Source organism: Equus caballus, chromosome 18 (assembly GCF_041296265.1).
Source record: "Equus caballus isolate H_3958 breed thoroughbred chromosome 18, TB-T2T, whole genome shotgun sequence".
NCBI classification, from domain to species: Eukaryota; Metazoa; Chordata; class Mammalia; order Perissodactyla; family Equidae; genus Equus; species Equus caballus.
Genome location: NC_091701.1, coordinates 4193171 through 4220867, shown reverse-complemented (window position 1 = coordinate 4220867; position 27697 = coordinate 4193171). Strand labels below are relative to the sequence as shown.

The 27697-nt window shown below is 34.5% G+C and overlaps 1 protein-coding gene across 3 annotated transcripts in view; it reads right to left on the bottom strand.

The window, feature by feature from the left end:
* MAP3K2 (mitogen-activated protein kinase kinase kinase 2) overlaps positions 1–27697 on the bottom strand; it is an 89121-nt gene that overhangs the window by 13039 nt on the left and 48385 nt on the right. For 2 of the 3 annotated variants that reach the window (XM_023621962.2, NM_001309254.1), the window contains 14 exons: positions 25829–25897; positions 21952–22070; positions 21275–21315; positions 19704–19803; positions 14580–14693; positions 14106–14193; positions 10254–10384; positions 9266–9345; positions 7601–7668; positions 7351–7443; positions 6235–6441; positions 4600–4748; positions 4101–4232; positions 616–745 (listed from right to left, as the gene is read on the bottom strand). In XM_023621962.2, the coding sequence (XP_023477730.1) occupies positions 616–745; positions 4101–4232; positions 4600–4748; positions 6235–6441; positions 7351–7443; positions 7601–7668; positions 9266–9345; positions 10254–10384; positions 14106–14193; positions 14580–14693; positions 19704–19803; positions 21275–21315; positions 21952–22070; positions 25829–25832 (1456 nt within the window). In that variant the 5' untranslated portion in view covers positions 25833–25897. Of the gene's footprint in view, positions 1–615; positions 746–4100; positions 4233–4599; positions 4749–6234; positions 6442–7350; positions 7444–7600; positions 7669–9265; positions 9346–10253; positions 10385–14105; positions 14194–14579; positions 14694–19703; positions 19804–21274; positions 21316–21951; positions 22071–25828; positions 25898–27697 lie in introns of those variants that run through there. The other variant, XM_070240561.1, reaches the window with a different exon arrangement.

Below are 27697 nucleotides of genomic sequence, written 5' to 3'. Positions count from 1 at the left end.
AGGCTTCTTCCTCCCCTCTTCTTATTTTCTCCCTAGCTAAGAAGATCCATTCCCATAGCTTTAAATATGATCTGACCATAAAGGACATCATCATCGCAGCCAATGTCTGAGTGATTTTTAGGTGTAGGCACTGTTTTAAGCATATTATATGCATTAACTAACAATCTTACAAGAATCCTATGAGTTAGATACTATTATCACCCTCCTTAAAAATGAGAAACTAAGGCATAAAGAGATGAAGTATCTTGTCCAAGGTCACACACAGTTAGTGATGGAAAGAGCACTGACTTTGAATCAGGCCATCTGATGTCAGAGCCCCTACTCTTAGCCACTATACTCAAATGCCTATGCTCTATGAAAACACTGTGTCATTCTTCTGATGGTTTGAACTTTATTAATTCTGTGAACCCCCACAGGGGAGCACTCATTTGTGGAGACCCAAACATCAGGAGTAGTCAAAATATTGACTGAGTCCGTAAGAATGCAGAATTGTTTTCCTATGGCATTTTAAAGGTGGATATATTAATTTAAATATTAAATTCCTTAACCATATCACTTGTTTCATTCACATAAAAACAACCGTGTACTTAAAATAAAAAATACCTCATTACTTACCTTTGATATCTCTATGAACAATCATATTACTGTGCAAATAATGGACACCCTCCAGAATCTGACGAGTGTATTTCCTAGTCACATTCTCAGTAAGAGCTCCATATGCTTTTAATTGGTCCTTAATTGAACCCTAAGATTAAAAAAAAAAAAACTATGATATGGTCTGAAATGAAAGCGACTATTAAATCTTTATTTTTAAAAGAATCCTAGTTCATGACTGAGAGGCTTTGGTTGGAGAACACAGGAATTCTCAGCGAGGACATTATCTACCATCTAATTTAACACACAGCTCTACCGTATTCCCTGACTAGAGCTGTGGAGGAGCACGGGTCACAGCTGAAGGAAGTCTTCAGAACTATTTTTTGATAGATCATCTTGTTTCTATGAATATGTTAGTTCTATTTCCTATTCCTTTGCAATCATGTTTTTAAAAATTCTCCAGTACTTTTATCTTGCTTTTTTGCCATGAATATATTTTTGTTTTTCCTACTTGCTCTTCTATATACGTCTTACTTTAATTTTATTTATTTTGTTCTCATTCTGGTTTTAAAACAGTGTTTTATTGATATTTGTTAATTCACTTCTCGGAAGAAAGAATGGGTATAATTAGAAAATTAAGAACTTATATGAGATGTTAGTTTTTCCTTTATATACGCAATATTCTAGTTCAAAACATGAGAAAATATATTAAAAAGAAATTTCAAATTTTCTTAAGTGGTTTTGTTTGGTTTTTTTTGCTGAGGAAAGTTTGCTCTGACCTAACATCCCAGGCTGCCACAGTGGAGAGCACCAAACTCAACCACTGTGGCCACGGCTGGCCCTGCCGTGCTTTTTTAGGGCAGGATGAAGTGCAATCTCAGGTTGCTGAATCCATGTGAGGTGAGACATAGGCACTGGAATTTTGAAAAAGCTTCCCTACTGATTCCAATGTGCAAATATGATGCATAATCACCACTTTAAAAGATGGACATAAAGTGCTTTATAAAGGATAAAATCTTTTCTTTTAAATCGAGACTATATCCAAATGTTTCTGCTTTTCCTTGAATGTTGGTAAACTGTGTACTTTGTCATATAAAAGTAGATCATTGGATTTTATAGGTTTAACCATTTGCCGTTTCCACTATTCATAAGCAATCCCTGAAGGAACAAGCAGGATATAATTCTGCTGACCCAAACTTGCCGTGTGTGTGTGTGTGTGTGTGTAATCAACAGTCCAGGTACTGAAAAGAAAGTTATGGTTCTAGTCTGAAAGTAGTTCTAGATAAACTAAGGAATGGAATATTATGTTTGGGAAAATGAAGAATGGAATGACAATTTTGGCAAAGCTTGAAGCTAGGGCATAAAGGGGTCCATCATACTAAATTTAATGAGAGAAATTATATAGCATCATTCACAAACTTGGAGATTCACGAAAGACTAGGAACATAGATGTTTAGCCCATAAATGCCCTGGGCTTGCCATATGTATAATTTATTTAGATTGTCGATGAATTATTATTCATTTAGTAACATGCTTTTCAAATTCCAGGAAGGATGACCCATACTTTGAAGACACAGCTGCCCTTAGAAAACCAAGTGTAGCTAATGAGAAACAGGATCTAATGCCTCTTCCTGAAGTCCTGGTTTAGTCTTAAGACAGCTAAATATATAAAGATTACCCATCTCCATCTGTGATGTAAATCAGTTCTAACCAATTAACAATTTCAATTAATCTTATCTTCACAATCTGGATCACTATTCACCCTTATTCATAATTACTTTCTATTTTTAATTTAAATATTCATTGGACAAACAGTAATGGAAATCTGAATAAAAGACAAAAATCAATCACAATCCCAACATAACACATTTTCATTTTTCTGTTTCTTCTATCCTTGTCCAAATACAGATACTTTTAAAATATAATCATTTAAAAAGACTTTTATGTATATTCTTTTTCTCTCTCTTATTATAAGGACTTCCTCCAACTTTTCTACATAGCCTTCACAATTTTAATTTTAATATATAGTCTCTTAGAAAATACCATAATTTACTTCCATGTGGGCACTGATATTTTCATTCTTTTCCATCACAGATAATACTAAAAAAAAAATGTACACAGTTTTCTTTGTCTTTTGAATTATTTCTGTAAAATAAATTTCTGTGAGAGTACCAGGTCAAAAGGCCTCAATATTTTTATGCTCTTTAATACATCCCACCAATTTGTTTTCCAAAGGGGATTTTTTAAAAAAAACCAATTTCCATTGCCAACATAATCTTTGAAAATAAAAAAGTGCAATACTCAGTAACAATGACGTCATTATAAACAATTAATTATTCATGATGATAAGAAACAAAGTTTACTGTTGCTCTTGTGACACTGAGAATGGTTAAAACCATTACTATCAGATACTGATCCACAGTTTTATTGATCTATAAGCTTAAATTGCAACCTTGTACATTCTACATACAATTCTAATAAGCTACTCTCCCTTAAAGACCCATAAATCAAACCTTTTTTCTAACATACTGCGTATTAAATTATGCAAGTGAATGTTATTTTTAAGTGAGTAAATATACCACCATCTTGAAAATCATTAGTATTAGAATGTAGATACTAAAAATAACATAGAAGGAATGACAGAGTTTGCAAATCACATTTTGTAACTCCTAATGAAATTAATGACTCAGGCAATGATTATCAATTTGTGTTAAAAAGCATTAGGTAGACCGTTGAAAAGGAACTAGATATGCCTATGTGCCACTGCTGTAGCTCAGATTATTTTCTGGTCTTCAGGAAAAAACAAAACTTCACAAGAGAGGAATTGGGATGTTGATCACCCTAATCTAGCACTCAATCTTAGAATCAGTAACAGTGGCACAATCAGCAACTGTATGTCTCCTAATGGGATACAACACGAAATGCACACATCATCTATGGTGCATTCTAATTAAAAAAAAACGCTGAATTTGAATCTGATTTAGACTTTAGATCTAACTTGGAGTTTACAGGAAATGAGGGGAAAGGAACAAATTAAACACCACCATGAGGATGCAATTAGAGAAACCTATGAGATGAGACTGTCAACAGAACGACTAGCCTGGTCTCTTTGTCAAATCTATGTCATGCAAAAACTGTTCTAGAATAAAAGATGAGTAAAGGACATAATAGCTAAATGTGATGTGTGGTCCTGGGTAGTATCCTGGTTTGGGTAAACCAACTATTAGGGATATTTCTAGGGTATTGAGGGAAATCTGAGTATGGACTACTATGATGGCTGTAACCTATTTTAGTATACTTCAGCAATTTAAAAAAATGAGTTAAAAAATACAAAGATAGATGAAAAGGATAGAAAATAAAATTATATTACCCAACTCTAATTTAAAATTCTTCTAAAATGTCCTTAACTAGGTTTAACATTTTATAATCAAAGTTTTGTTGTTTTTCTTTCCTTAACTAAAACTTTAAATAGAATATGTCTATTTTCAGAGGATGTACTAACTTACCCCTGGCATATACTCCATAAATATGGAAAGTGTTTTTTCCTGGGGATCCCTCAAACAGCCATAATACTGAACAATTCGTTCATGCAGCAAGTTTTTCAACAACTGAATTTCACACTCAAGTGCATTTACTTCCTGAAAGACAGAACTCACTGTTAAGTCTTTACAGCACTATTGGTAAAAGCAAAAAATTCGAAATTCATGGACCATTGGGTGATTTCATTCTGAAATTTTACTTCCCAAGGAATAAGCATTTTAAAATCTCTAAAATAATATTTCTATAGCAGTCCTTGATGGTATGCTAAAGCAACACTAAACCAGATTAGGAATATAACTGAGTACTAAAAGAGAAAAATCCACAGTACAAAGTAGATAAATATATCTTACTATCTGTTTTGCAAATAATTTGTATTAAGGAAAAACAAAAAATTCTACTGTGTGTTATATTTTAGTAAAAATGCTTCTAATGATGTGACAGAGTAGCTTGTGTACTGATTCTTACCTTGCTGGTCTCAGGACTATCAGGGTCAAATTGAACTTGCTTAACAGCCAATTCTCTTCCTGTATCGACATCATAACAGAGGTAGACCCTGCCAAAGGCTCCCTGGCCAAGCAGTTTGCCCAATCTCCAGTTGGTTGGAGCACGAGGTGCTAAAAAAGAACACTTTCTTAAAATGGAAAAGCCAGATGGCACACAAATGGTTAAGGACTAAATGAGTATACTGCAGTAGTGATATCCTTAATTGAATATGCGTGGATACAGGGAAAAATCAAGATCATCCAAACTAATAATGATCATCATCTTTGAAAATTTTCCTCTTTAGGCAATTTTCCAAGAATTCTAAACCCAAACAATGTTCCTATCCCCATGATTCACTTTTGTCCCCCCGATTACAAATGTAATAGCATCTCTCATTCAATCTAAGACGTCACTGATTGTAAGATGCACTATTTCTAATCTTTATTGCAGCAATATGTGAAAGTTTTTCATTTGCCTCTGATGTAGAAAGCCAGAAAGAGCAACTCTCTCATTCTAACAAGAGAAAACCTTGAAAGCAGCCAGAGGGAAAAAACCATACTACAGACAGAGTTATAAAGACAAGAATTACAGAAGACTTCTCAGAAAGTATACAAACCAGAAGACAATGGAGAAATAATTTTAAAGTGCTGAAAGGAAAAAAAAACTGCCCAGATGTCTATACCCAGAAAAAAAAATCTTTCAAAAACAGAGAAATGAATATCTTTTTCAAACAAACAAAAGCTGAAAGAATTTATTACCAGTAGACTTGTATATGAAAGGTTAAAAGCAATTCTTGAGGCAGAAGGAATTTGATACCTGACAGAAACTTGGATCTGCATAAACAAAGAGCTATAGAAAAAGGTAAACTGAAGGTATACATAAAAGACATTCTTCTCTTATTTTAACCACTTTAAAAGATAGCTGTCTAAAGCTAAAATAACAGCAATGTGGTGTGAAGTCACAGATGTAAAAATAAAATATGACAACACTAGCACAAAAGGGAAGAATCCAGAGTATGGAAATATTGCTGCAATAAATATCCTTGAGCATGAATCTCTTTATGCTTTGCTTACGTGATAAAGTCCAAATCCCTCACAGTCTGGCCTTAGTTACCATTCTAGTCCTATTCCCACTGTTTCAAGTAAGACATCCTCCACTTCAGCCAAAAATGAACTATTCCTCATTTACAGAACATGCCACAGCCTCTTGCACATGTCACCTCCTTAACTGGTGAATTCCCATTCACATTCAAGATCTAGATTAAATGCCATACTATAATTATTTCTCCACACGTCATTCTCCCCATTAGACTATATCTTAGAGATCATATTTGAAATCTTAGTACTAGGCACTCAACAAGGATATGTGGAATGAATGAATGAAAGACTAACTGGCAACAATTTTCCTAATAAAAGCCAAGGACAGAATCATCTACAGAATTAGCAGTAATACCATGCCTATACCTGACATTCCAACCACTTTTAGAAATACTATTTTTGCCTCTTTTGAGAAGATGGTATCACCCTGAGGACTGGCTTGGTATTTACTCTCTTTAATACCATAAAATTCCGTAGAAGTGCTGCTGTGCATCTCACTGTGCCAGTTTCCATGACTTACAGCGGCTGGGCGGGCTGATGTCCATTACAGTCAAAGTAGGGTTGTCTATGTCACTTCCCCTTCTTCTTATTCGAGTGTCATCATACTCTGGGGTAAAGATGCTGCTCCCACTACTAGTGCTTAAGGAGTGATCAGTAGGACTGAAACTCACAGGAGACCGGAAGCTGGTCCCCTGGGTTCTTCTAGCTCTTGGAAAAGTTTTACGACCTACAAGATGAAAACAGAATTACCTTACAACTTTTATTAGTATGTTGTATTGAAAGTATTTAAAACTTGCAACATAAGGAGCAGAAATTTGTCCTGTGACCAGGCTAAAAAACTGAAATAGCAATGATTATTTAATTATACGTTTTAAACTTATGAGTAGTATTTTTTAAAATAGTTCAAGGAAATATTCTGGTCAACATTGAATCATGAAGTCATAAATGAAAATACGAGAAAAGGTGAAAACAGAAATGAAGAGAAAAGTGGGGGAAAAAGAAAGGATCTGAATACAAATTCAAATAATCTCTTATATTAAAATACACAAACATTCATAAAATCATAGCATTCTCTCACTTTTGGATAAAAAGGAGAAAACTATATACATTTTATTCTCATTTCCAATAATGACTTAAAATATAATACAAAAACTAGAAAGTTTATACATAATAATATTTTTTCCCTTAAAAAGATAATTCAAGTATGAATTTCATCATCAAGGAGTAATTTTCTACTTAATATCATTTTTTAATTACTCCTTTTCATCTAAGGGAAATTAAGTATTATGAGGTAAGTTGGCATAAAGCTGTTATTATAGTTTTAGTTATCCGATTTCTCTAAATAAATTTTTTTAAGTAGAAAACTAAGTGATTTTTTTGTTTTTCGTATTTTTATTATTATTATTTTTTATTGAGTTAATGATAGGTTACAATCTTGTGAAATTTCAGTTGTACATTATTGTTTGTCAGTCATGTTGTAGGTGCACCACTTCACCCTTGAAAACTAAGTGATTTAGGAACAATTTATTTCTAACGGTATTAAATAAATACCAAATTTTTTAAAATTTATTTTTATTTTGATTACTTTTGATATTTTTAACAAACTGTTCTTGTGGTCTAATTGCCAGAAACTTACCATCATTATAGTCTTGATGGTGATATGAAACATGATACCTTCGTGGATATGTTCCTCCTTTTCCAAATTTCTCAAAGATAGGGTTATCATAGTCTATTAAGACATATGAGAGAATTATATTTTATTAAAAAAAATAAAAAATATTTCTAATGATGAAAAACACATTTACACATTTTTATTTTTTAATTTCCCTCTCCCTCCCAGCCAAAACATTATTCAATACGTAAACATTTAGAATGTAGAGTCTAACCTGAAAATTCCTGATGATTATCTGGGTAGCTCTGTGCCCTAGGCATTCGTGATTTCGGATAGCTCTCTCTAAAAGAAAATGTCACATTAAATTAAGAGAAAGTATGTACATAAGACATTTTAAAAAAATCTTTATGCAATATCAATATTGATCTGTATGTATGTGTGGAGATACATATATATATATATATATATATATAAAGGAGCTCACTCTGAAATGTTAACATAAGTGAAAAAAGAGAAACCTCTTTAAACACTTATTTGGTACATGTGGGCAAAGAGCCTGGCTTTTAAAATTAACCCATAGAGTATAGTGGTAAGAATGATATATTTTGGAATTAGAGAGGTTTGGAAACACCAGTGTTTCAATCCTAGCTCTGTCTCTTAACTAGCTGTTGCAACCTTGGCAAATCACTTCTCTGAGACTGTTTCCACATCTATAAAAAGAGATAATAGGGCCAGCCCAGCGGTGTAGTGCTTAAGTTTGCATGCTCTGCTTCGGTGGCCCAGGGTTAGCAGGTATGGATCCCATGAGCAGACCAAGCCACACTATGGCAGCATCCCACGTAAAACAGAGGAAGATTGGCATAGGTGTTAGCTCAGCGACAATCTTCCTCAAGCAAAAAGAGGTGGATTGGCAACAGACGTTAGCTCAGGGCAAATATTCCTCTCTCACACACACACAAAAGATAATTTCTAACTCATCAAGTACATATATATATGGGTTTATATATATGTGTGTATGCATATACACACAAACACACACATATACATATACGTATACATATGTAAAGCGCTCAGGACAGTGTTTTTCAAATATTAAGCACTCGACATACAGCTTTCACATTACTATTTCCCTGAATTTAAGTGTTTTAAATATCTATCTTGAGGTAGACAGGGGCACAAAGACTTCATGTATACAGGTAACAGAAAATTAAATGTATATCCCCATACAACATTAGTTCTATTTCCAGAATTTGCTTTCATAAAGCAATCACAGAGGAGACTAAACAGGTAAAGATGTTAATAAAGATTTGACTCTGTGTGCTACAGGGTAATTTTGTGTGCTACAGGTGAACACTATCCTATTGAGACCAGGAGAGAGGAATCACTTCTAACAAAAAATTCACCCTGCAACTTGACCCAGTTTATATTCCTGAACAGCTACTTCACAAAAGCCCTTAAGTTTTAAACGACAACCAACATACTGGGCCGCAATTTCCAAGAATGTTAAGTTATTTATAATTTAGTACCAGGATGAACATAATCCTGAACAGGTGAACAACTCAAGAAATCTCCAAAATCAAACACAGTAACGAAAAATTTGATAGTGGTTTCACCAATACAGTTTTAAAAGTAAAATGTACATAAATTCTAAGTTTACATTTAGCTTCAAACACACAATTTTGGCAAGCAGGAATACTCAGAATATTATAATCAGATATCATTTTAACTAATACAAATACTCAGTCCCATGAGGTTAAGGGATTTGTCAAAACTGTCAAAAATTCATTTGCCATAAGTATAGACTAGTATCAATTACATTCCTCTGAATGTAGCACAAAACAGTTGATAATTCAACATGCTATATATATATATATATATATATATATATGCGCTTATTTACCTACATATATTTAAAAACAAAAACCACAATCAACATTACCCATCCAAAGGACTATCAAGTGATGGACAACTTCCTGAGCCAGAATTTTCAGGGCTGCTTAAAGATAATGGGTCCAACATCTAGAAAAATGAAGAGTTCCAACATGATTCAATGTGATATACCAAGAAGTTACTGTTTTTAATCTAAACAGCTTTATTGAGATATAATTCATGTAACGTAAAATTCACCCATTTAAAGCATACAATTCAATAGTTCTTGGTATATTGAGAGTAACCCTCACCACAATCTCAAAACACTTATAGTTCTCAAAAAAGAAACCTCCTATCAAACAGCAGTCACCCCCCAGAATTACTCATTTTTAAATGTTTTAAATGTAGTTGTCCCTTGTTAGGTAGGCTATAACTTCAAATTTTCCTAAGAGAAATATATTCTTTCTCTATCTGGTCTATTAGCTAAATAATTAAAAGCTAAAAGATTTCACATAATTTTGCTTACTGAAAACTGAACAATGGCCCCACTCAAACTGAGACTAATGACACCGTGACTGCTACATTATTAGAAAATGTAAACTCCTACAATAGTATAAGCAGCCAAGGTAATGTAAGGAAACAACTCCATGAAAATACTTCCACGCTAAAAAACTTTTCAAAACATTTTAAAAATTAAAAAACATTTAAAAATGTTTCAGAAAGTTGACAAACCCCAGTTTCAAAAAGTTAAATATTTGTAGTCTCAAGTGTTAATGAAAAGGTCTGAATGTTAATTGCAGGATTATGAACAAATGCATTCCTTCATTTATGGATGAGCAATATAAGAAAATCCGGCTTTCTTTATACATAAATGCACAAAAGCAGATGAAAACTAGTGGGCATTTTCCTATATTTTCTATTGTTTTGTTCATTTACGAAAGAAGATATAGAATTGGAGAAGAGGTAAAACACACACACACACACACACCTGAGATACCTGCCAAACCACACAACATCCCTTTAAATGAAATGACAAACCACATCCAGCTTTTGCTTACTTGGTCCATGCTCTCTGGGATGAACTCTCCTTCACTGTTGATACTGGTGAATGACCCATTCCGGGCAACCTGGTGTAATTCATCCGGAATGTATCCTGGGGGAGGGGAGCTTCTATCTCTACTAGTGGGACCTCATAGGAGAAAAATTATATGATTTTATAAATATCAGCAGGGAACCAATTTGTTTTAATTAAATATATACACACAGAATTTCTGGACTAGAGTATGAATAATTTTAGCAACTAAAATCCAGTTTTTATTAAAACTTATCAGAACAGTCATGTCTGTAAAACTTCAAATGTTTTTATACCTTTATAAATTCTCACTCTACTATTATTATTAACCTCACTGTAATATTCCTTTCTACTTATTAAGCGGTATGTTCTTTTGACTGCTGACAACTGCATTATGGGGTTGATAATACAATGAAGATTTTTAGATAAATGTCACTGCTTCTGAAGTTCCAGAGGTCATTTGTACCCAAACGTACGTTATCTTTTACTGTAATTTATGGAAGGCATCAGGATGTAGTGGCAAGAATACGGGCTTTAGAGTCAGACTTCAGTTTGAATCCCAGTTCTAGTTATTTACCAGCTGTGTGTCTGTGGGAAAGTTATCCAATCTCCAAGAACCTGTTTCCTCATCTGTAAACATGGGACTAAATGCCCCCTTTGCAAGGGTGTTGTGATGGTGAAATGATTCATAATGAACACGTGCTATGCACATTTGGCTCCATGATGTTCTTTCCATTCCCTCTCTTTAATCTTTAGAAACCTAAGGTGAGATTACTTCTTAGTCATTTAGTCCATATTAAACTGTTTTCAATTTGGAATCCTGGATTTTATTCTTGGGTACTTAAAATTCAGCTTTTGGGGCCCGCCTGGTGGCACAGTGGTTAAGTGAGCACGTTCCATGTGGGCGGCCAGGGGTTTGCTGGTTCGCATTCCAGGTGCGGACACAGCACTGCTTGGCAAGCCATGCTGTGGCAGGCATCCCACATATAAAGCAGAGGAAGATGGGCATGGATGTTAGCTGAGGGCCAGTCTTCCTCAACAAAAAGAGGATTGGTGGCAGATGTTAGCTTAGGGCTAATCTTCCTCAAAAAAAAAAAAAAGAGAGAGTGGTGCTAGCAAAGTCTTTGAGAATTGAAACAGTGTAGCGTGTGCAAGGAAACACAAAGTTTGTGCATCATTAGAGGCTTACTTCTCAGGCAGGAGGGAAAACAACAGGCAGGAACCACACATGCCATGCTAACAAGGAAAAAAATGAATCTGTGAGCACTACAGAGCCAATAAAGAGTTAAAAAAAAAATTCAGCTTTTCTGTGGCAAGCCATATTCCTGGAATTAAATTTCTTCATAGTTTGGAAAATCAGAGAATCTAATATAGTTCATCTAATTAATCACATCATTTCTTATGAGACAATAATTCACTTTATTTTTACCTGGCTCTACAGCAATAATGCCATGTTTATTAACACAGTTTCTCTCCTTTCTTCCTAATTTTTTGAAATTAAACTATAAAAAAGATAGGGGCAGTTACGTGGGCATTTAAGTTCTGGTCAGATTTAAAGCCAACAAGGCTTTTGCCTTATGTAAAAGGGGTCATTTTAAGTATATGCCAGCACCTGTTAGTGATGAGACAGAGAGAAAGAGAACAAAATGATTACCAAGAGATGTGCATAAAAGAGAGAATTTTCTACACTTGACTCTAAAATGATTAGGAACTCAACTTTGAGCCAGCAGTTGATTTAGGCTTTGTAACAACTATGATCACATGGCCCCTAATATTTTTATTCCTTCCATATACCCTTGTTTATAAAAGAAGATCAATATATTCATTACTAAAAGGAGATGGGGGGAAAAAGGCTATGAAAACATCTTCATCTCCTTACTTGATACCCCATTTTTCTTAACTTTTGTTAGTACTGGGTATGCCAATGCACTCTTGGTTGCAACCTCCACACCAGCATATACTCCAAGCCCAAAGGAAGTTTTTCCTCTAGCTGTCTTTTATGACAATAATTACAAGGAAGAACTGTCAGTGAATTAGGAAAAAAGATAATAGTCCTATCTATCAAAGCCATTCCAAGTTTAAGGAGGTGCCAATAAAAGACCAGAAATTTTATACTTTATAATTTCCAATTTCTTCTTCTTCTGGCACTGAAGTCAAACAATAAGAATATTTATTAGTAGAACAAGAGTGAGGTACTCAGTACAGTTTCAATTCAAAATGAATTTAAAACGTCAATTTAGTGCATTTAGCTTGTTCTGTCTAATGCAACTAAAGTGAATTGGCAATTTTTACTTTAAAATGATAGATACTAGGGGCTGGCCCCGTGGCCGACTGGTTAAGTTCGCGCGTTCCGCTGCAGGCGGCCCAGTGTTTCGTTGGTTCGAATCCTGGGCGCGGACATGGCACTGCTCATTAAACCACGCTGACGCAGCGTCCCACATGCCACAACTAGAAGGACACACAACAAAGAATATACAACTATGTACTGGGGGGCTTTGGGGAGAAAAAGGAAAAAATAAAATCTTTTAAAAAAAAATGATAGATACTATAATGTGATAAGGGAAATAAAGAAAGAAATGTGTGATTAATAATAGTCATGCTTTCTAGTTTGAAAAGTAGAATGTACTTTAAAAGTGTTCTCTCAATTTACTGCTACAACAATCCCATGATTTAAAGATGTGGACAAAGTCACTAGTCTCAGGTTAATTAGCCGGAATTTGAATTCAGATATCTCTCATGTTTTTTCACCAAAATTTTAAATTATATCAAAATATATCCAAAGGAAGAAAAGAAATTTTTATTTTATTTGTATATTATCTCTGCTGCTCACATTTCCAGCATTTCTGAAACCAAAAGTAGGACTTATATAAGTCACACACTTGGAAGGAAGTAGTCATAAAATAGCTTCTTCTAGGGACCAAAACAGAAGATGAGTAACAGAGTTTTTGGTGGTTCACAGATCAATTGGCTCTTTTCTTTTGTTACTAACACGCCTCTTCTCTTACTGGTCTTAGGTTCCCCACACCATCTCTTATTTTGTCCCACTCTCCTACTTCTTCCCTATTCATGCTTTGCCTTCCTCTTCCAGCTTTCCCCTTCAAATCCATCCGTCGCATGTTTTCATGCTATCTTTAATGATCACACTTGCTGCCCTGTTAAAAATATTTATACCAGTGGCGCTTGAGCAACGTAATGCTTTTATCACATAAAAATGTAGATTATCAATGTTTTGTACAAATTGAAGAAGATACACACAACTGGGCAGTAGAGCGCCCCTCTGCCCAGCCCATGCCTCTCTAATAGACCTCCTATAAAAACAGCACACAGGATCCATTTTTCTTTATACCACAAGCTTCATTATAACAGTGTATTATTAATGACAAATAAAAACTGAATACTAATAAAGTAATAATAAAGCATAATCTGGAAACTCTTGGCAATCTTTATTTTGATAGCATTCTTGGCAATAACTAAAACTTAGAGAAAGGCTTATGAACTAAGTCCATCCATTAATTTTAATATATTAGAATTATTTCTTTTAAGTTTTTCCCTTCAGTCTATCTGTTTGAGGTTTTATTTGAATTTGTTAAACATTAAAATACCCTGGATATTTAAAGAAAGAAAATATGTAAGTTGGAGATTATGAATCCTGCAATACTTGACATAACTTTTCAAGGGACCTCAGATACTAGAACATAATTAACTGAGGTAAATTACAGTGAGCACAGAGATAGGCTATTTATTAGGGTTATGTTTAGTGTCACCCTATATTAAAGGATGAAGAAGAAACTGAGAAATCATCCATTCCATTTCATGACTCAAACATTAGCTTTCTTACCTATTATAGAAAGCCGTTTTTTCCTCTCTGCTCCAAATACTGTGTTATCCAAATCTTCTAGTGATGGCAGTGGTTCTAAATTAGTAGCCTACAAAGGAAAAAGGGTGATCAATGCTATTCTTCTTCCGCTTTAGGGCTTTAAACAGAATCCTCTCCCCTACCAAATACAACCTAGATATTCTATATGGTTTGTGGGTCTCATCAAATCTACTCTTGGGAATTTTAATTCTAACATAATTCTTCCTAATTTCTCAGTTTCTATTAGTTTCTTATGTATAGTATATTATACTTATTTGTAATTTTGGCTAAAGTTGTAAGGAGTAAGGATATTAAACTATAGCAATTATAATGTGTACATTTATATTTAATCATATTGAAAATAGATCGATGATTATAGAATGGAACCATTTTCATATATTGGCTTTTACAAGCATAAAGCCTATAATCCTTACTGAAAAAAGTCCCAGTTCATACCTGTGTACTTCCATTTATTACAAGTAATATCTTGAGGCTCTTCATATGAATACTACGATCCAGCAGTTCCACAGCTTTGTCCAAGTCATCTTGGGTAGTTAATGGGATTACCAACTAAACAAAAAGGAACACAAGGAATCATGCAGCCATCTCACCCAGTCAAGTCCTTCCAGGAGCATCTCCATTACTACAAAATTATAAATCTCAAAATACCTTGCTCTTTGTCAGTGTAATGAAATTCCACATGAATATATGTATCTAAAATGTTTTGCTCTTCCCACCCTTGGTTGTTAGTGGCCTTGCGTGGATTCCAACTCCTAGTGACCCTGTGTACAGCAGAACAGAACCCTACCTGGTCTTTTGCACCATCCTCTCACCTTCCAGTGCTATATCAGACAATACTCTGCTGCTACTCAGATAGTTTTCATGGCCACTTTTTCTGGAAGTGGGTGGCCAGGTCCCTCTTCCTAGGGTGGAAGCCCCACTGAAACCTGTCCACCACAGGTGACCCTGCTGGTGTTAGAAATACTGGTAGCATAGCTATCAGAATCACAGCAACAGGCAGCCGCCACAGTATAACAACCCACAGTTGGATGGTGTGGTTCCCTGACCAGGAAACGAACCTCGGCTCCAGCCGTGAGAGCTTCAAATCTTAACCACTAGATCAGCCATCCTGCCACCACTGAAATCATAAAATGAATCTGGATGAAATGTTTTTTCTTTATTAACCATTAAATTCTTCCAGAAAACATATTTAAAAATTAAAGATTAATTTTCTAGGATATTTCCATAATATTGCTGAACTTAAGTTACAGTATCTTCACTCCAAAACAGCATTAAGGAGTACATACAAAAACCGTATAAAATAAAGGTACTATCTTCCATCTGTATTGATGAAACTTTCAGTTTTTTTTTTAATAGTAACCATGGATTTGTATTGTTACCCAGTGTGCTTATCAACACAGCAAATACAATGAGCATCTGTGACAGCTGCCATGGAGGGGTGCCATTAATAGTTTGCCTGCAATCTACAGACCACCTGGGGCTCCTTCTTTGACCCTGGTGATTTGACTACTACACTCTAAAACAAATAAGCTAAAAATCCCATAGTAAATCTTAAATGTGGAAATCTGCTTTCATTAGTCTTCTCATGAATCAGAGATTATAAAGGACAAAGCACCTATGAGAAAAAGCATGATTCACACAACTTAAAATCAAAATACTTTTTTCTTCTTTAAAAAAAAAGTAAACTTTAGTAAGTTTAAGATGACTCAGTCAATAATCTTCAAAGTATATTCCATTTCATTGAAAGAAGGATAGACTAAGAAGTGAACATATTTCACACTTGTTAGCCTACAGCACAGTACATAAGTCACTCAAATGTAAAGGCCTAGTTAGTTTTGGGTCCTCTACAGTATAAATTCCTTGAGGACAAGGACCGCCCCCCCCCCGCCCCCCCAGCAATTAACACAGAGCACAGGAAAGAGAAATCACTTGGTAAATATTGTTCAACAAATATGATAAGGTGAAAGCTTCATCTGTACCCAAACCCACTAGCTGACGTGATGTTCATTCATTCTCTGCAGATTTCTTTATTTAAAAAATTCCTTGTTTTAAGAAAGGCTGTCAGACACAAATAGAAAGCAGGTCTAATGTGAATTCCATCCTACAATCTGCTTACATTTACTTACTCTGTACTTGAAATTATATCCCCAATTCCTGTTTGTAGCTAATTTTATACTACTACAACCTATCTACTAACAAGGCCCTTTTTTTCCCCATGAGAATTTTCTTATAATAAAAAAAGAATAATAACTGTTTGGTATTATAAAACAAGCCTGTTCTACTTAATTAAATTCATTTCATTTTCCTATCAATAATGAACCATATTGGTACATCTTGTTCATGTCTTCAACATTCTTTTATTATACTTTAAGCGCTAAAAACATTTTAAAGCAATGATGAGGACTGTTTTGCCAATTTTTTGTTTAAGGGGGAAAACCTGAATATTTACTTCTACTACACATTTTCTTTATAAATTGGATTGTCTACTTCTCCAAGATACTGTTGCTTTGGGGGGGAAAAGACACTAGTTTAAATCACATAAACAAAATACTAACATAAATGATTCTGCTCTTCTTCAGTTTGCTAACATGAAATCTGGACATTCTGGAGGAGTGCCTGGAGCAGTAGCTTAGACTACTGCCTCCAGTTCTAATGTGATCCCTTGTATGTTCTAAGGCCACCTATTACAAATTTTAAAATGAGGACTAACAGTCAAGAACAAGTCCCAGCTTGTCTAAAGTATACTATATAAACCACATAATGTTTTCCTGCTTGGTGAATTCATTTCAGCCTCATTCATGAAATCTATTTCCCTCTGGCTTATTATTGATAGATCAGTAATATGTTAATATAAATCCTTCCTGGAAAGGAAACTAAAACTTGAGTCCCAAAACCCATTAAATAGAACCTAAATTGGAAAGAAGTAAATTATCTTCCTGACTTTACATATTAAAACATGAAAAGAGTCCTAAGAAAGTTTCCTTCCTCTCTCATCTAAAGTGGGAAAGATCTCAGAACATCCACTTACTTTGCCTGCACACTCCCACATCTATCCTCCATGACAACAAACACATACACACTCAACATTTTATTAAAGAGGAACTCAACTAACAAATCCAACCAATCCCAGCTTAAATTTCCTGGTTGTTTTGATTCTGGCAAACTAGAAGTTTATAGAATAATGGTTCTTTTAGAACACTGGAATTTATATTACACTAGAAAAAATATTTATAGAACTGGAATAACAAGCAGTATAAATAAGTTTTTTGTTTGTCCACAGGTCCACAAAACTAACACCCCTTCTAAGTTTTTCCCCAGTACCCTCAATGTCCAAGAGCATGCACTGGGTTTGTCATGATGTGAATCAGGACATGGGTAACTCACAGAATCACAGACTCTCACAGGATGTCTGAATTGCAAGAAATTTTAAACATCATCATCTTACCCTAATGCCTCCTCTACCACATTCCTGCCAAGAGGCCACCCATATATAATGGTAGAATCACTCCCAAAAATCTTTCAGAAATCATGAGCAAAAGAAATTGAAAATGGAGAAATTTTCCAAGTTTTAAAAATGGGAGAGGATTCCTGAAACTATAGATCAGTTAGTTTGATGTCAATCCTCAAGAAAACACTACAAAAATTATATAAACAAATTGGGAGAACTCAGAAAAGAAACAGCAACTCTAGGAGCTAGAATACATAAAATATGTGAACAAATCACGTCAAACTAACAGTTTTCTTGATAGACCTACTAGGCTGGTAGATCAAGACAATATTGTAGTCTTAAGGTATCTTGGCATCTAAAAGTTTTCCATGATATAATTTTAGAACAAACAGAAACAAAGATATATCTGAGTTCCCATAGAATCATACCATGAGATAAAGATTCAAGTTCAAGTCTGTTTATGTGGGAAAAAAATACTAGGAAGCACTGGTAGGGGAATGGGGAAGATACGGAAGAGCAGGAGGCCTATAAAGGGTGTACTATCCAGCAAGTTACCACTGTGGGTAAGTGGAGGCCATCCATCCCCACCTCCCACCCACACCCCCTCCTTGAGCCTCATCTCCCACCTGTCACCCCCATATGTACTTCAGCCTAAATCCTACGGCTGTACCTCTGAAACGCCCTCAGAGTCTCAGGGGCTAGCAGCTGAAAATCAGACCAGCACAAACAGAAATAATAAGTACCAAGACAGGGCCAGGCAACAAGAGGTGTTCATGGCTAACTGAAAACCCAAAAAGTATTTGAAAAATAAAATTTTAAGGTATTACTATAGGATGGTATTCATCACTTTGTTCAGGGATATTATTTGTTTGGATATGGATTTTTACTTTATCAAAATATTTTCCACTTTCAGCTGCAAGCGGTTTCTTCAGACAAGCTACATTAGCATATTCTTTTGCTTTAAATTAACAAGAATTTATTTGAAAATATAATATTTTCAAATATTTTTATTGGCACAATGCTTTAACATTTGCAAAGCACTTTCACATGTTTTCTCAAACTAATTTTTACTGAGCTCTCCAGTGTCACTCCATTCCCACTTGCACACCTTTTCCATTCCTGAAAAGCACAAGTCTTTTCTGTCTTAGGATCTTGGTATGCACTGCTCTCAAGCTGCTCTCTCTACCAGGAACGGTCTTCCCCTAAACTCCCTGCAGGGTTGGTCTCTCACACTTCGTCTCAGTGCTTAAATATCAGCACCACAGTTAGTTCTTCCTGAGTACTATCTAAATAGGCCACTACTGCCCTTGCCTTTATTCTCTATCACAACACTTCATGCATTTCCTTCAAAGAACTCCATATATTTATACAATTCATTTATTAATTATCTGCTTCTACCACAAGTCTATAAACTCCATGAGGAGCTGCAATTCACAAATGACAGCATTATACCTGGCAAATTCAACAAGTATTTTCTGAGAGAAAAACCCAACAACAAATTAACCAATTAACTACATCGTCCCTGAAAATTTCAAGATCTCAATATCTTGAGATCTCATAGGACCTGAAAGAAACCTCAGAGGTGATGTAATCCAAACTGAATTTTACAGAAGGTTCAAAAGCAGGTTCCCCAGAACACAGAGCTCCTCAGCGCCAGAGTGAGCTCTAAGATCACGTGTACTGACTCCCAAACATAAACATACTGATCTAAACATGTCTACAACATGAAAATAATCCTTTAAGTTTTAACGAAACTGGCCAACTACCAAAGCTCTATTGTCTCTGTAGTCAAGTGTAGAGTATGAGAAAAAAAGAGTTCATCAATAAAGTACACAGAGAAAAATAAAACATAAATAAGTAGCAAACTTCTTAGTAATACATATATTTCCTCCTTTAATAGATTCTCATTCAATTATTTGCAGAGTAGCACCTTTCAATATTTTCCACAATGGAAAAATTCACTTTAATAAGTTAAAATTTACAAATTTACTTGTGATTATTTTTCTATCCTTATCAATCCCTAAATAAAAGCACAACAGTCTTAAAGCAATCTCTTAAATGAACACACTACTTTCCAAAGAACTACTGAAAGTTAAACTATATGTGTTTACCTCGTTATTGGTATAATGGAGATCCATAGACTGTCCAAAGGCAATTTTAGCTTTAGACCTCAGATCTTCCAGTTTAACTGGTCTGGGGAACTGAAGGATTCTATAGAGACAGAATTTTAAGATATTTTATTTTTTTAGGTATAGTTAAATAACATATCAGATTTATCTCTTGTGTAGAGAAATACAAAATTAAGCAAAAATGTTAACATTCACTTTACTTGAACACTACAACAGCTCAATTTTGATCAAGTGCACTAATTCTTAACACAAAGTTAAAAAACTCAAGTTTGTTCTATCCTAATAAAAATTATAAAAAAGAAATTCTCAGAATGCTCTGTAGTTTATAACTCTCACTGAAACTGTTATATGAATATTACAGAGCAATCTAAAATGTTTGTTGAGAGTGATTAAACCCAACTATGTGACATCCATAAACGGAATGCAACAAAACTGTTAAGAAGAATAAAGCCATTCTTTGGGGATTCAAATTTTGATTTCTGTACCCTTATCAACTCCATGTTTTTGAGCACATCATGTAAGCATACCCCCAAAATAAATATCTTTAGAGGACTAAAATTTTAAAATTCTAGTATTTTCTTCCTATATTGCAAAGGGTTGGCCTGTGCAGCCCCTGGGGAGCATGCACCTGAGCTTGGAGACTACTGTAGCTAGACTGTGAACTCTCTAAGGGGAGGAATGATGTCTGTTTCACTCACTTTATTCCTTCATGGCCCACCATATAGTAAATACTCAAAAAATAAATTACAATTGAGAAAATATCCATAGAAGAATTGTAATAGGAAAAAAGAAGATTTGACAACACTTGTAAGGTGTATCTGGTATATCCCATTTTTTAAACATCTGTGTAAAACATTTTTACATCTTCAGGTTATATCATTTGTGAGCCTTTTTAAAGTCCCTAAAATGGATAGATCTTTCATTAAATTAATTTAATGAGATACTAATAACAGAAATGAAATCCTATCTTCTCTAACTCCTATTAGGCCTTGCTAGCAATTCTGTTGTCAACCACTACCACCATCTCCACCAATGCACTGAGACACAGATATCCAGTGGAAGGCTAGGCTTACACCTGTGCTAAATAATTTACAGCACCATTCCAACTCTCTTTCCTCAATGTTACTAATTAAATACATGTCGTATGATCGACATCTGAGAATAATCAAAACTGTGAATGCTGAGTCCAAATACATAAATTCTGTAGAGCATCTGAAGGAATGATATAATTATGATGAGGAGAAATATATTTAATTTCCACTGAGTAAAATAGAAGGAAATGGTAATATTTAAAGGGTGCATTAGGTGATGATCTTATGTATTTCCTAATATTACGAAGTAAAAACATCAGTAATTTTTAATGTTTAGCCTGAATTTTGACAGATTCTATCTTAAGTCTAAGTGCATGTTACACAATACCAAGGACTATTATTCCACTCTCAACTTGCAACCCATGAATTTTCATTAAAATTTAGAAAGAATCTCTAATGGCTTTAACTAGGATGCACATTTGATTACATCAACAAACCGGCATGTAGTGTCTCTTTCTTTACCTTTTTTCTCCTCTATGTTCAAATTTGACTCGGACATCATTCTGTAATGAAATGACAAATCATTTCAGAGATCACATAAAATTTCCAAATCATTTTTTCCTTAGTCACTCATCTAAAATAGAGCTATTTTTAAAGCAGGGGAGGGAGGTTTCATTTTCAGTGTCAACTCCAATCGACTGATAGTGTCTGCCAAAGAGCCGAGTTGAGAACCAAGTTGCTGAATCTGGGCTCAAGAGGAAAGCACCAAGACCTATCAGCGACGGCATCACGGCGAGAAGACATTTGAGAATACTGTTAAAGGGAAATGTAGAATAGTATATTTCCACTTTTCATAGTGGACATCCCAAACAAATTATCTTTATAAGAATCAAAATGATCCTCATTTGTAAATATACAAAATAATAGACTATTTTAAATAAAAATCATTTGCTTATCTTAAGTGCTTTAAGAATGGATGAAATATCAGTTTTAGAGAGCAGTTAGCACATTAAATAAAACTACCGTTTTTTAAAAACATACACTCTTATGGAAAAATGCATGACAGACAACAAAATATGTGATTCAAAAGCGTAAAAGCTAAACACTGTAAACAAACTCTCTATAAGATCACAATATTCAAGGAAAATAATTTACAAAACAACAATATATATTTATTAAAATATTATTGAAACAAATACCTGCTTTTTTGGTGATGAAGATTTTGTTTTTCTGGTTTCCTGTAACGATAATGCTGGTCGACTGGCCTTATGAAGAACAGCCAAATCTTGCATGATTGAGTTCAAAGCTTGCTGATCATCTACGTATTTTTAAAGTAACATACACACAGAATTGTAATTTCAATATGTATTTATCATAGACATCAAACACAAAATTTATAGTGAAATCTAATGCAAAAAATGCACTAATGTGGGGCCAGCCCAGTGGCATAGTGGTTAAGTTTGCACACTCCACTTCAGCAGCCCAGGGTTCGCAGGTTCAGATCCCGGGCACAGACCTAGCACTGTTTGTCAAGCCACCTTGTGGCGGGATCCCACATAAAACGGAGGAAGACTGGCACAGATGTTAGCTCAGTGACAATCTTCCTCAAGCAAAAAGAGGAAGATTGGCAACACATTAGCTCAGGGCCAATCTTCCTCACCACATACACACACAAAAATTAACGCAAAACTGCATCTAGAACATTCTCAATGCCTACACTTCTGTTATTCTGGTGAAATAAAATTTTAATTCTTTAAAAACTGAAAACAAGTAACATTAAAACTGCACTATACTCCAAGCACTAGCAACATACTAGGTGTCCACATATGAGACATTTATAGGCAAGAAAAAGTCATTCTGATTCTTCTAATGATGTAACATCCTAGGATATGGGTCAAAACAGCCGTGTGTTATTTTCTATGACTCCTAAACAAAACACCAACAAGACACCTAAAATCTTAATTAAAACAATAAACAACTTTCTATAAATATCATCATTATTTAGCATGTATATTCAAAGTACAGAATTCCTTTTAGAGTTCTCTTTTATCAGTACTTCAAGTCAGAAACAAAGAAAATCTTTATCTGTGGATAATGCACTACTGATATTTGGAAGTGTTTTCTTGAACTTCTTCACCATAAGGCTCAACATGACTACACACATTTAACAGACTATTTAATGACCTCAGCCAGTAACAATTTAAAAAGTAACAATGCAAGAAAAATCCATTCAAAGTACTGAATCTATAAAACTGAGTGAAAGGATCATGAACTATGAACTTTTCATCTCTTCCAAATACATCAAAGATTTCTTTGCAAGACTATAAGTACGAGCCTCCTAGTAATACGAATTATACGCTCTCTGGAAAACTTCAGGAAAAATTTAATTGATTTTCACTAGTAAATCAATTCTACTAATGATAATCAACAACCGATAAATAAAGGAATTGAGGGACTTTACTGCTTACATTTTAAAATGCAACCATTTTGGTGAGCAATAATTTATGTTCCAGAGTAGTAATAATTAAAACATGCTTTATACTCTAAGGGGAAATAATTAAAAAGAATGTGGTAATTCAAAGGCTTCATCAGTCTTTCAAATACACAAACAGCTGACTTCTCTAATATATTAAGTTTTTATATCACTCAATATATTGCTATATAGTGAAACTATTTGCATATTAAAATTAACGGCTCTAAAGATTTTATTAATTTCCATTTTTAGAGAAATGTTTATAATCCTTCACAAAGTATCCTTTGTAACACAAAATTTCATCATAACATTAGCTTAGCCAAATAGTAACTGCACCAGTCAAGCATAATGTAATTACAACATGTATACTGTCCATGGCTCCAAGCCTGACTATGTCATTTATTGACAAAAATACATCTTCCCTTAAAAAAGACTAAACTGAGAATAATATCAACTGGAATAAAATTATCTGATGTAACCTTCTTAAGAAAGGTAAGATCCTTAATTCTACACTGGGGAGAGAGGAACTCTAATATTTAAGTGTATTTATTTTCCAATTATTTCCTTCATTACTAGAAACTTAAACACTTGAATTTAGGCATTTTCATACGTTCAATATCAAAATACTAAATAAATAAATGCCTGGGAAGGCTTTGGCTTAAATTTCTTATCATATTTACATATACTAATTTCCTCGTTTAAAAAATGAGAAGTATTTTCTATTGTAGATGTAAGAAAGTAAAGAATTTGAATAAAAGTAACTTCTTAAGGAGAGGACATACAAATGAAGGGCAACTTAACAGAGTTCCTTCTTTTTTCTGGCTTGAAGAAGCATCACATGGTAGATAAGTACCCAACAGGAAACTTACTTTGAGGAGCCTGACAAGATGTAAGCTAACAAATCCACGAAAGATCAAGCGAAGTAGTGAACACACACTATTAGCATTGTTTTTAACAGTTCTTAGATGGTTTTGCTCTATTAAGAATCTCTGTGGTGGTCACAGGTGCTTGGCAGATTAGGGAGGTTATAAATGTCAAACATGATGAGTTGATCCAAAAGGCAGTGAGGATGCCCAGAGGATCCCAGAGTCTGACCAAGTCACAATGAAGAAGCAGTGGGTTTCTGACACATGCTGAAAGAACATTTAGCTGAGCACAAACACAGAAAACATTTGGGAAATAATTTCAAATAAAATCTTTTACTAGAAATAGTTAATTAGATACGTTATATGCTTATTAATTATATTTGAAAAAAAAATACAGGAGAACATCCTCAATCAAAAATTCAGCTATCTGTGATTTACTCTTAAATACTCATGGTTTTCTGTGTTCACCTTTGTATATGTTTTTAAGCAATAACTGTTCTTTGCTTTATGGCTTACTATAGTGAAGCATTATTTGAGAAGTAAGGTAGAAATCAATTTGTATAATACACAGCTCAGATCATAAGTGAAAATAACCAAAATGAAGTTGACAGGAGTTCAGTAAAAGGACATCCAATTTGGAACTAGAGGTGAAGCTGAAAAGAGTGGAGAATTTGGACTACATGACAGCACTGCACTCATGGTTACAAAAAGAGAAATGTAAAAAGTAGGAAGGTAGAGTTTTGGCTTACACATCTGCCACAAGTAGACACACGAAAGTGTGCTAGACCTTCCACGAAAGATGATGGACAAATTTAAGATCTTTGGCCTATAATGTCATACATACACATATAAGAGTAAATAATACATTTGTTAAGCAAGTGTTTGGAAAAGTGTGACAAATTGTGACAAAGACAAACACTGGCAAGTACGTGTCAGTTAAGACATGAGAATGAGTCTAATTTAAAAACTTAGCTTCCAACTACTCAGTCCATTTTTCCCCATGTAGGATAGAGTGGGCCATTGGCTCCATTTCTCTGTAATGTTTCCCTCTCCAATCCCTGCCTCACATTGGAACCCTCCACCCCAAGGAGAAAAGGCAAAAAATAAAAAAGAAAAGGAGATAAAGAAGAAAACAAAATGATATGTAAACTGAACACCCACAACCTATTCCCATACTTTAGCTTCCCTTTCACCTTAACATGATGATACCACAGGATACTCACAAGATAACAGGATATTCACGAGAGTTGTAAAACATATCCTCCCTGAGTACCAATGATATGTTGCTCTGTTCTGTTATAAAATTTTAATTTATTATTTTAATGCTGCTACTTTCTTCAGTCTATCTATAACATTGTTGGGTCATTACAAAAATTCATTCCTCAGCATTTACTCAACTTTTAAAAGTCAGGCTTCTTTATCAAGTATTCTCTTTGGCCATCAAAAGAAAATTGATTACAATCCATCCTAAGATCCTAAGAAAAATCACAATCCATCTTAACAATTTATTCTGAATATCCCTACTATGTCCTACATAAAACGGTCATCCCAAAACCCTAACAGTTAACACAAAACGTGCTTTAACTGAAAATCTATTAAGTAAATAAATACAAAACATTACTTAAATCTACTACATCATAAAATTTCTTCATAAAAACGTTTCTCATACACACAGAGAAAAATCTTTCTCTCTCATCTTTTAATTATAGACGAAAAGTGCTTTTAGTTTGAACTCACCCATTATGGCAACCAGCTTGACAACTTGAAAATTAGGGAAATAGTTCTCCCATCAGCATTCTTTACTGCCTTAGGAAGTAAAAAGACAAACATGTTAACAATAAAAAGAAGAGGCAGCCACAAAAGAAAAAGTATAAATAACACTAATGAGAAATATACAATATTAATACTTCACACATTCTGCTGGGGAGAGATGCTTTATTTTTCCCAGATACTCAATTATTGAAAACAAACTAAAGATCACTACTATTTTATATTAAATTTAACTCAGTATTTTTTAGGCTTCTGTCTATCTAAGCTGGAAAAAAAAATTCAGAATTTTTGAGAGTCAAAATCTTAAGAGTTAATCTAATAAACTCAAATTCCTACAGGGCAATAGCAGATACAAAGATGAGTAGAAAAGGTCATGTTTGCGAGAAAAGGGAGGACATCAACAAAAACAGTAAAGACCTACAGAAAATCTCTCTTCTATAAAAGAAAAAAGTTGTCAGAATCAACTTTTTTAGGACTCTGGAATTAACCAAAGGCTTACAGCAATCTGGGCAGCATTTAAGAGTCCTGATAAAAAGAGAGAGCCTTGTGGTAGTCTGACGTTCCCTATTTCTATCCCCTGCCCCCTGCAAGGTAAACCAACAGTCCACAGTCACAGTGAAAATGAACAGCCTTGTAGCCACTGGGGAGGGCAGAACGGGATGGGAACACCTTCAAAGTCTGAGTCCCAAAAAACTGTCATTATTTGACCGTCTAGTGGTTGGCTGGTAGACTCCACTTCAACGAGTGTCTTTATTTAATCTGACTCAAAGCTCTTACAGTGCAAAGAGCTTGGGGCGTTTGTTGAAACCAAACACAGGCACTGCTGCACATCTCAATTGTCTGAGAAAGGGGAGAACAGTTAGGGTAAACAATAGGTTAATAAAAAATTCTTTTAGAAAAGCTGAGGAATAAGATGGAAAATGCTTTTATTTTGTCAACAGGGATGTCAACAGGGAGTTTTGAAAAGTTCCAACAGATTCCTGGGAATCTAGAAGTCAGATAAATACCCGGCGTTGTTGCATACTTAAGAAAGGCATAAGAAGGCCTGAGGCTTTCACTTCTGGCTAACCTTGAGGCTCTGTGCAGCAGTAAGTGAAGGCTAAGATGGAGTTGTAAATGCCTAGATGAATGTTGAAGACCAGCCCCAACACATACAGAGAGAACCTCTCAAAAAAAGACTGAGAGACTTTCTGGTTCCAGGCATCTAAGGACATCTCCGTCTAATCATTAGTTGCCAACTAAATTAACTGACCAGTCTTCAATGACCACGCACAACAAAGAACGTAGACTTTTAAAAAAATCAGTTCTGGAAGGTCACTAAACAAACAAATAATAACAATAAACAAAAAACACTGAGGAGGGAGGAGAATCTCATTTCCAGAGGTAGTTAATTATAACTTTTTAAACGTCCAGTTTTTAAGAAAAAATTATGAGACATGTAAAGACAGGGTGGTCTATACACAGAGAAAAAAGTAATCAACAAACTGACCCTGAGGAAGCCCAACTGTTGGACTAACTAGACAAAGACATTAAATCAGCTATTTTAAATATGTTCAAGGAACTAAGGAAGCCATGTCTAAAGAACTAAAGAATCTATGAGAATGATGTTGCATCAAACAGTATCAGTAAAGAAAACAGAAATTATAAAAGGAACCAGATAGAAATTTTGAAGTTATAAAGTACAACTGAAACTGTCAAGCACACCAACAAATACATAACAGGAGTCCCAAGACAAAAGGAGAAAAAGAAATGGGCAGAAAGAATATTTCAAGAAATAATGGCCAGAAACTTCCCAAATATGGTGACAAACAATCTGCATATCCAAGAAGCTCAACA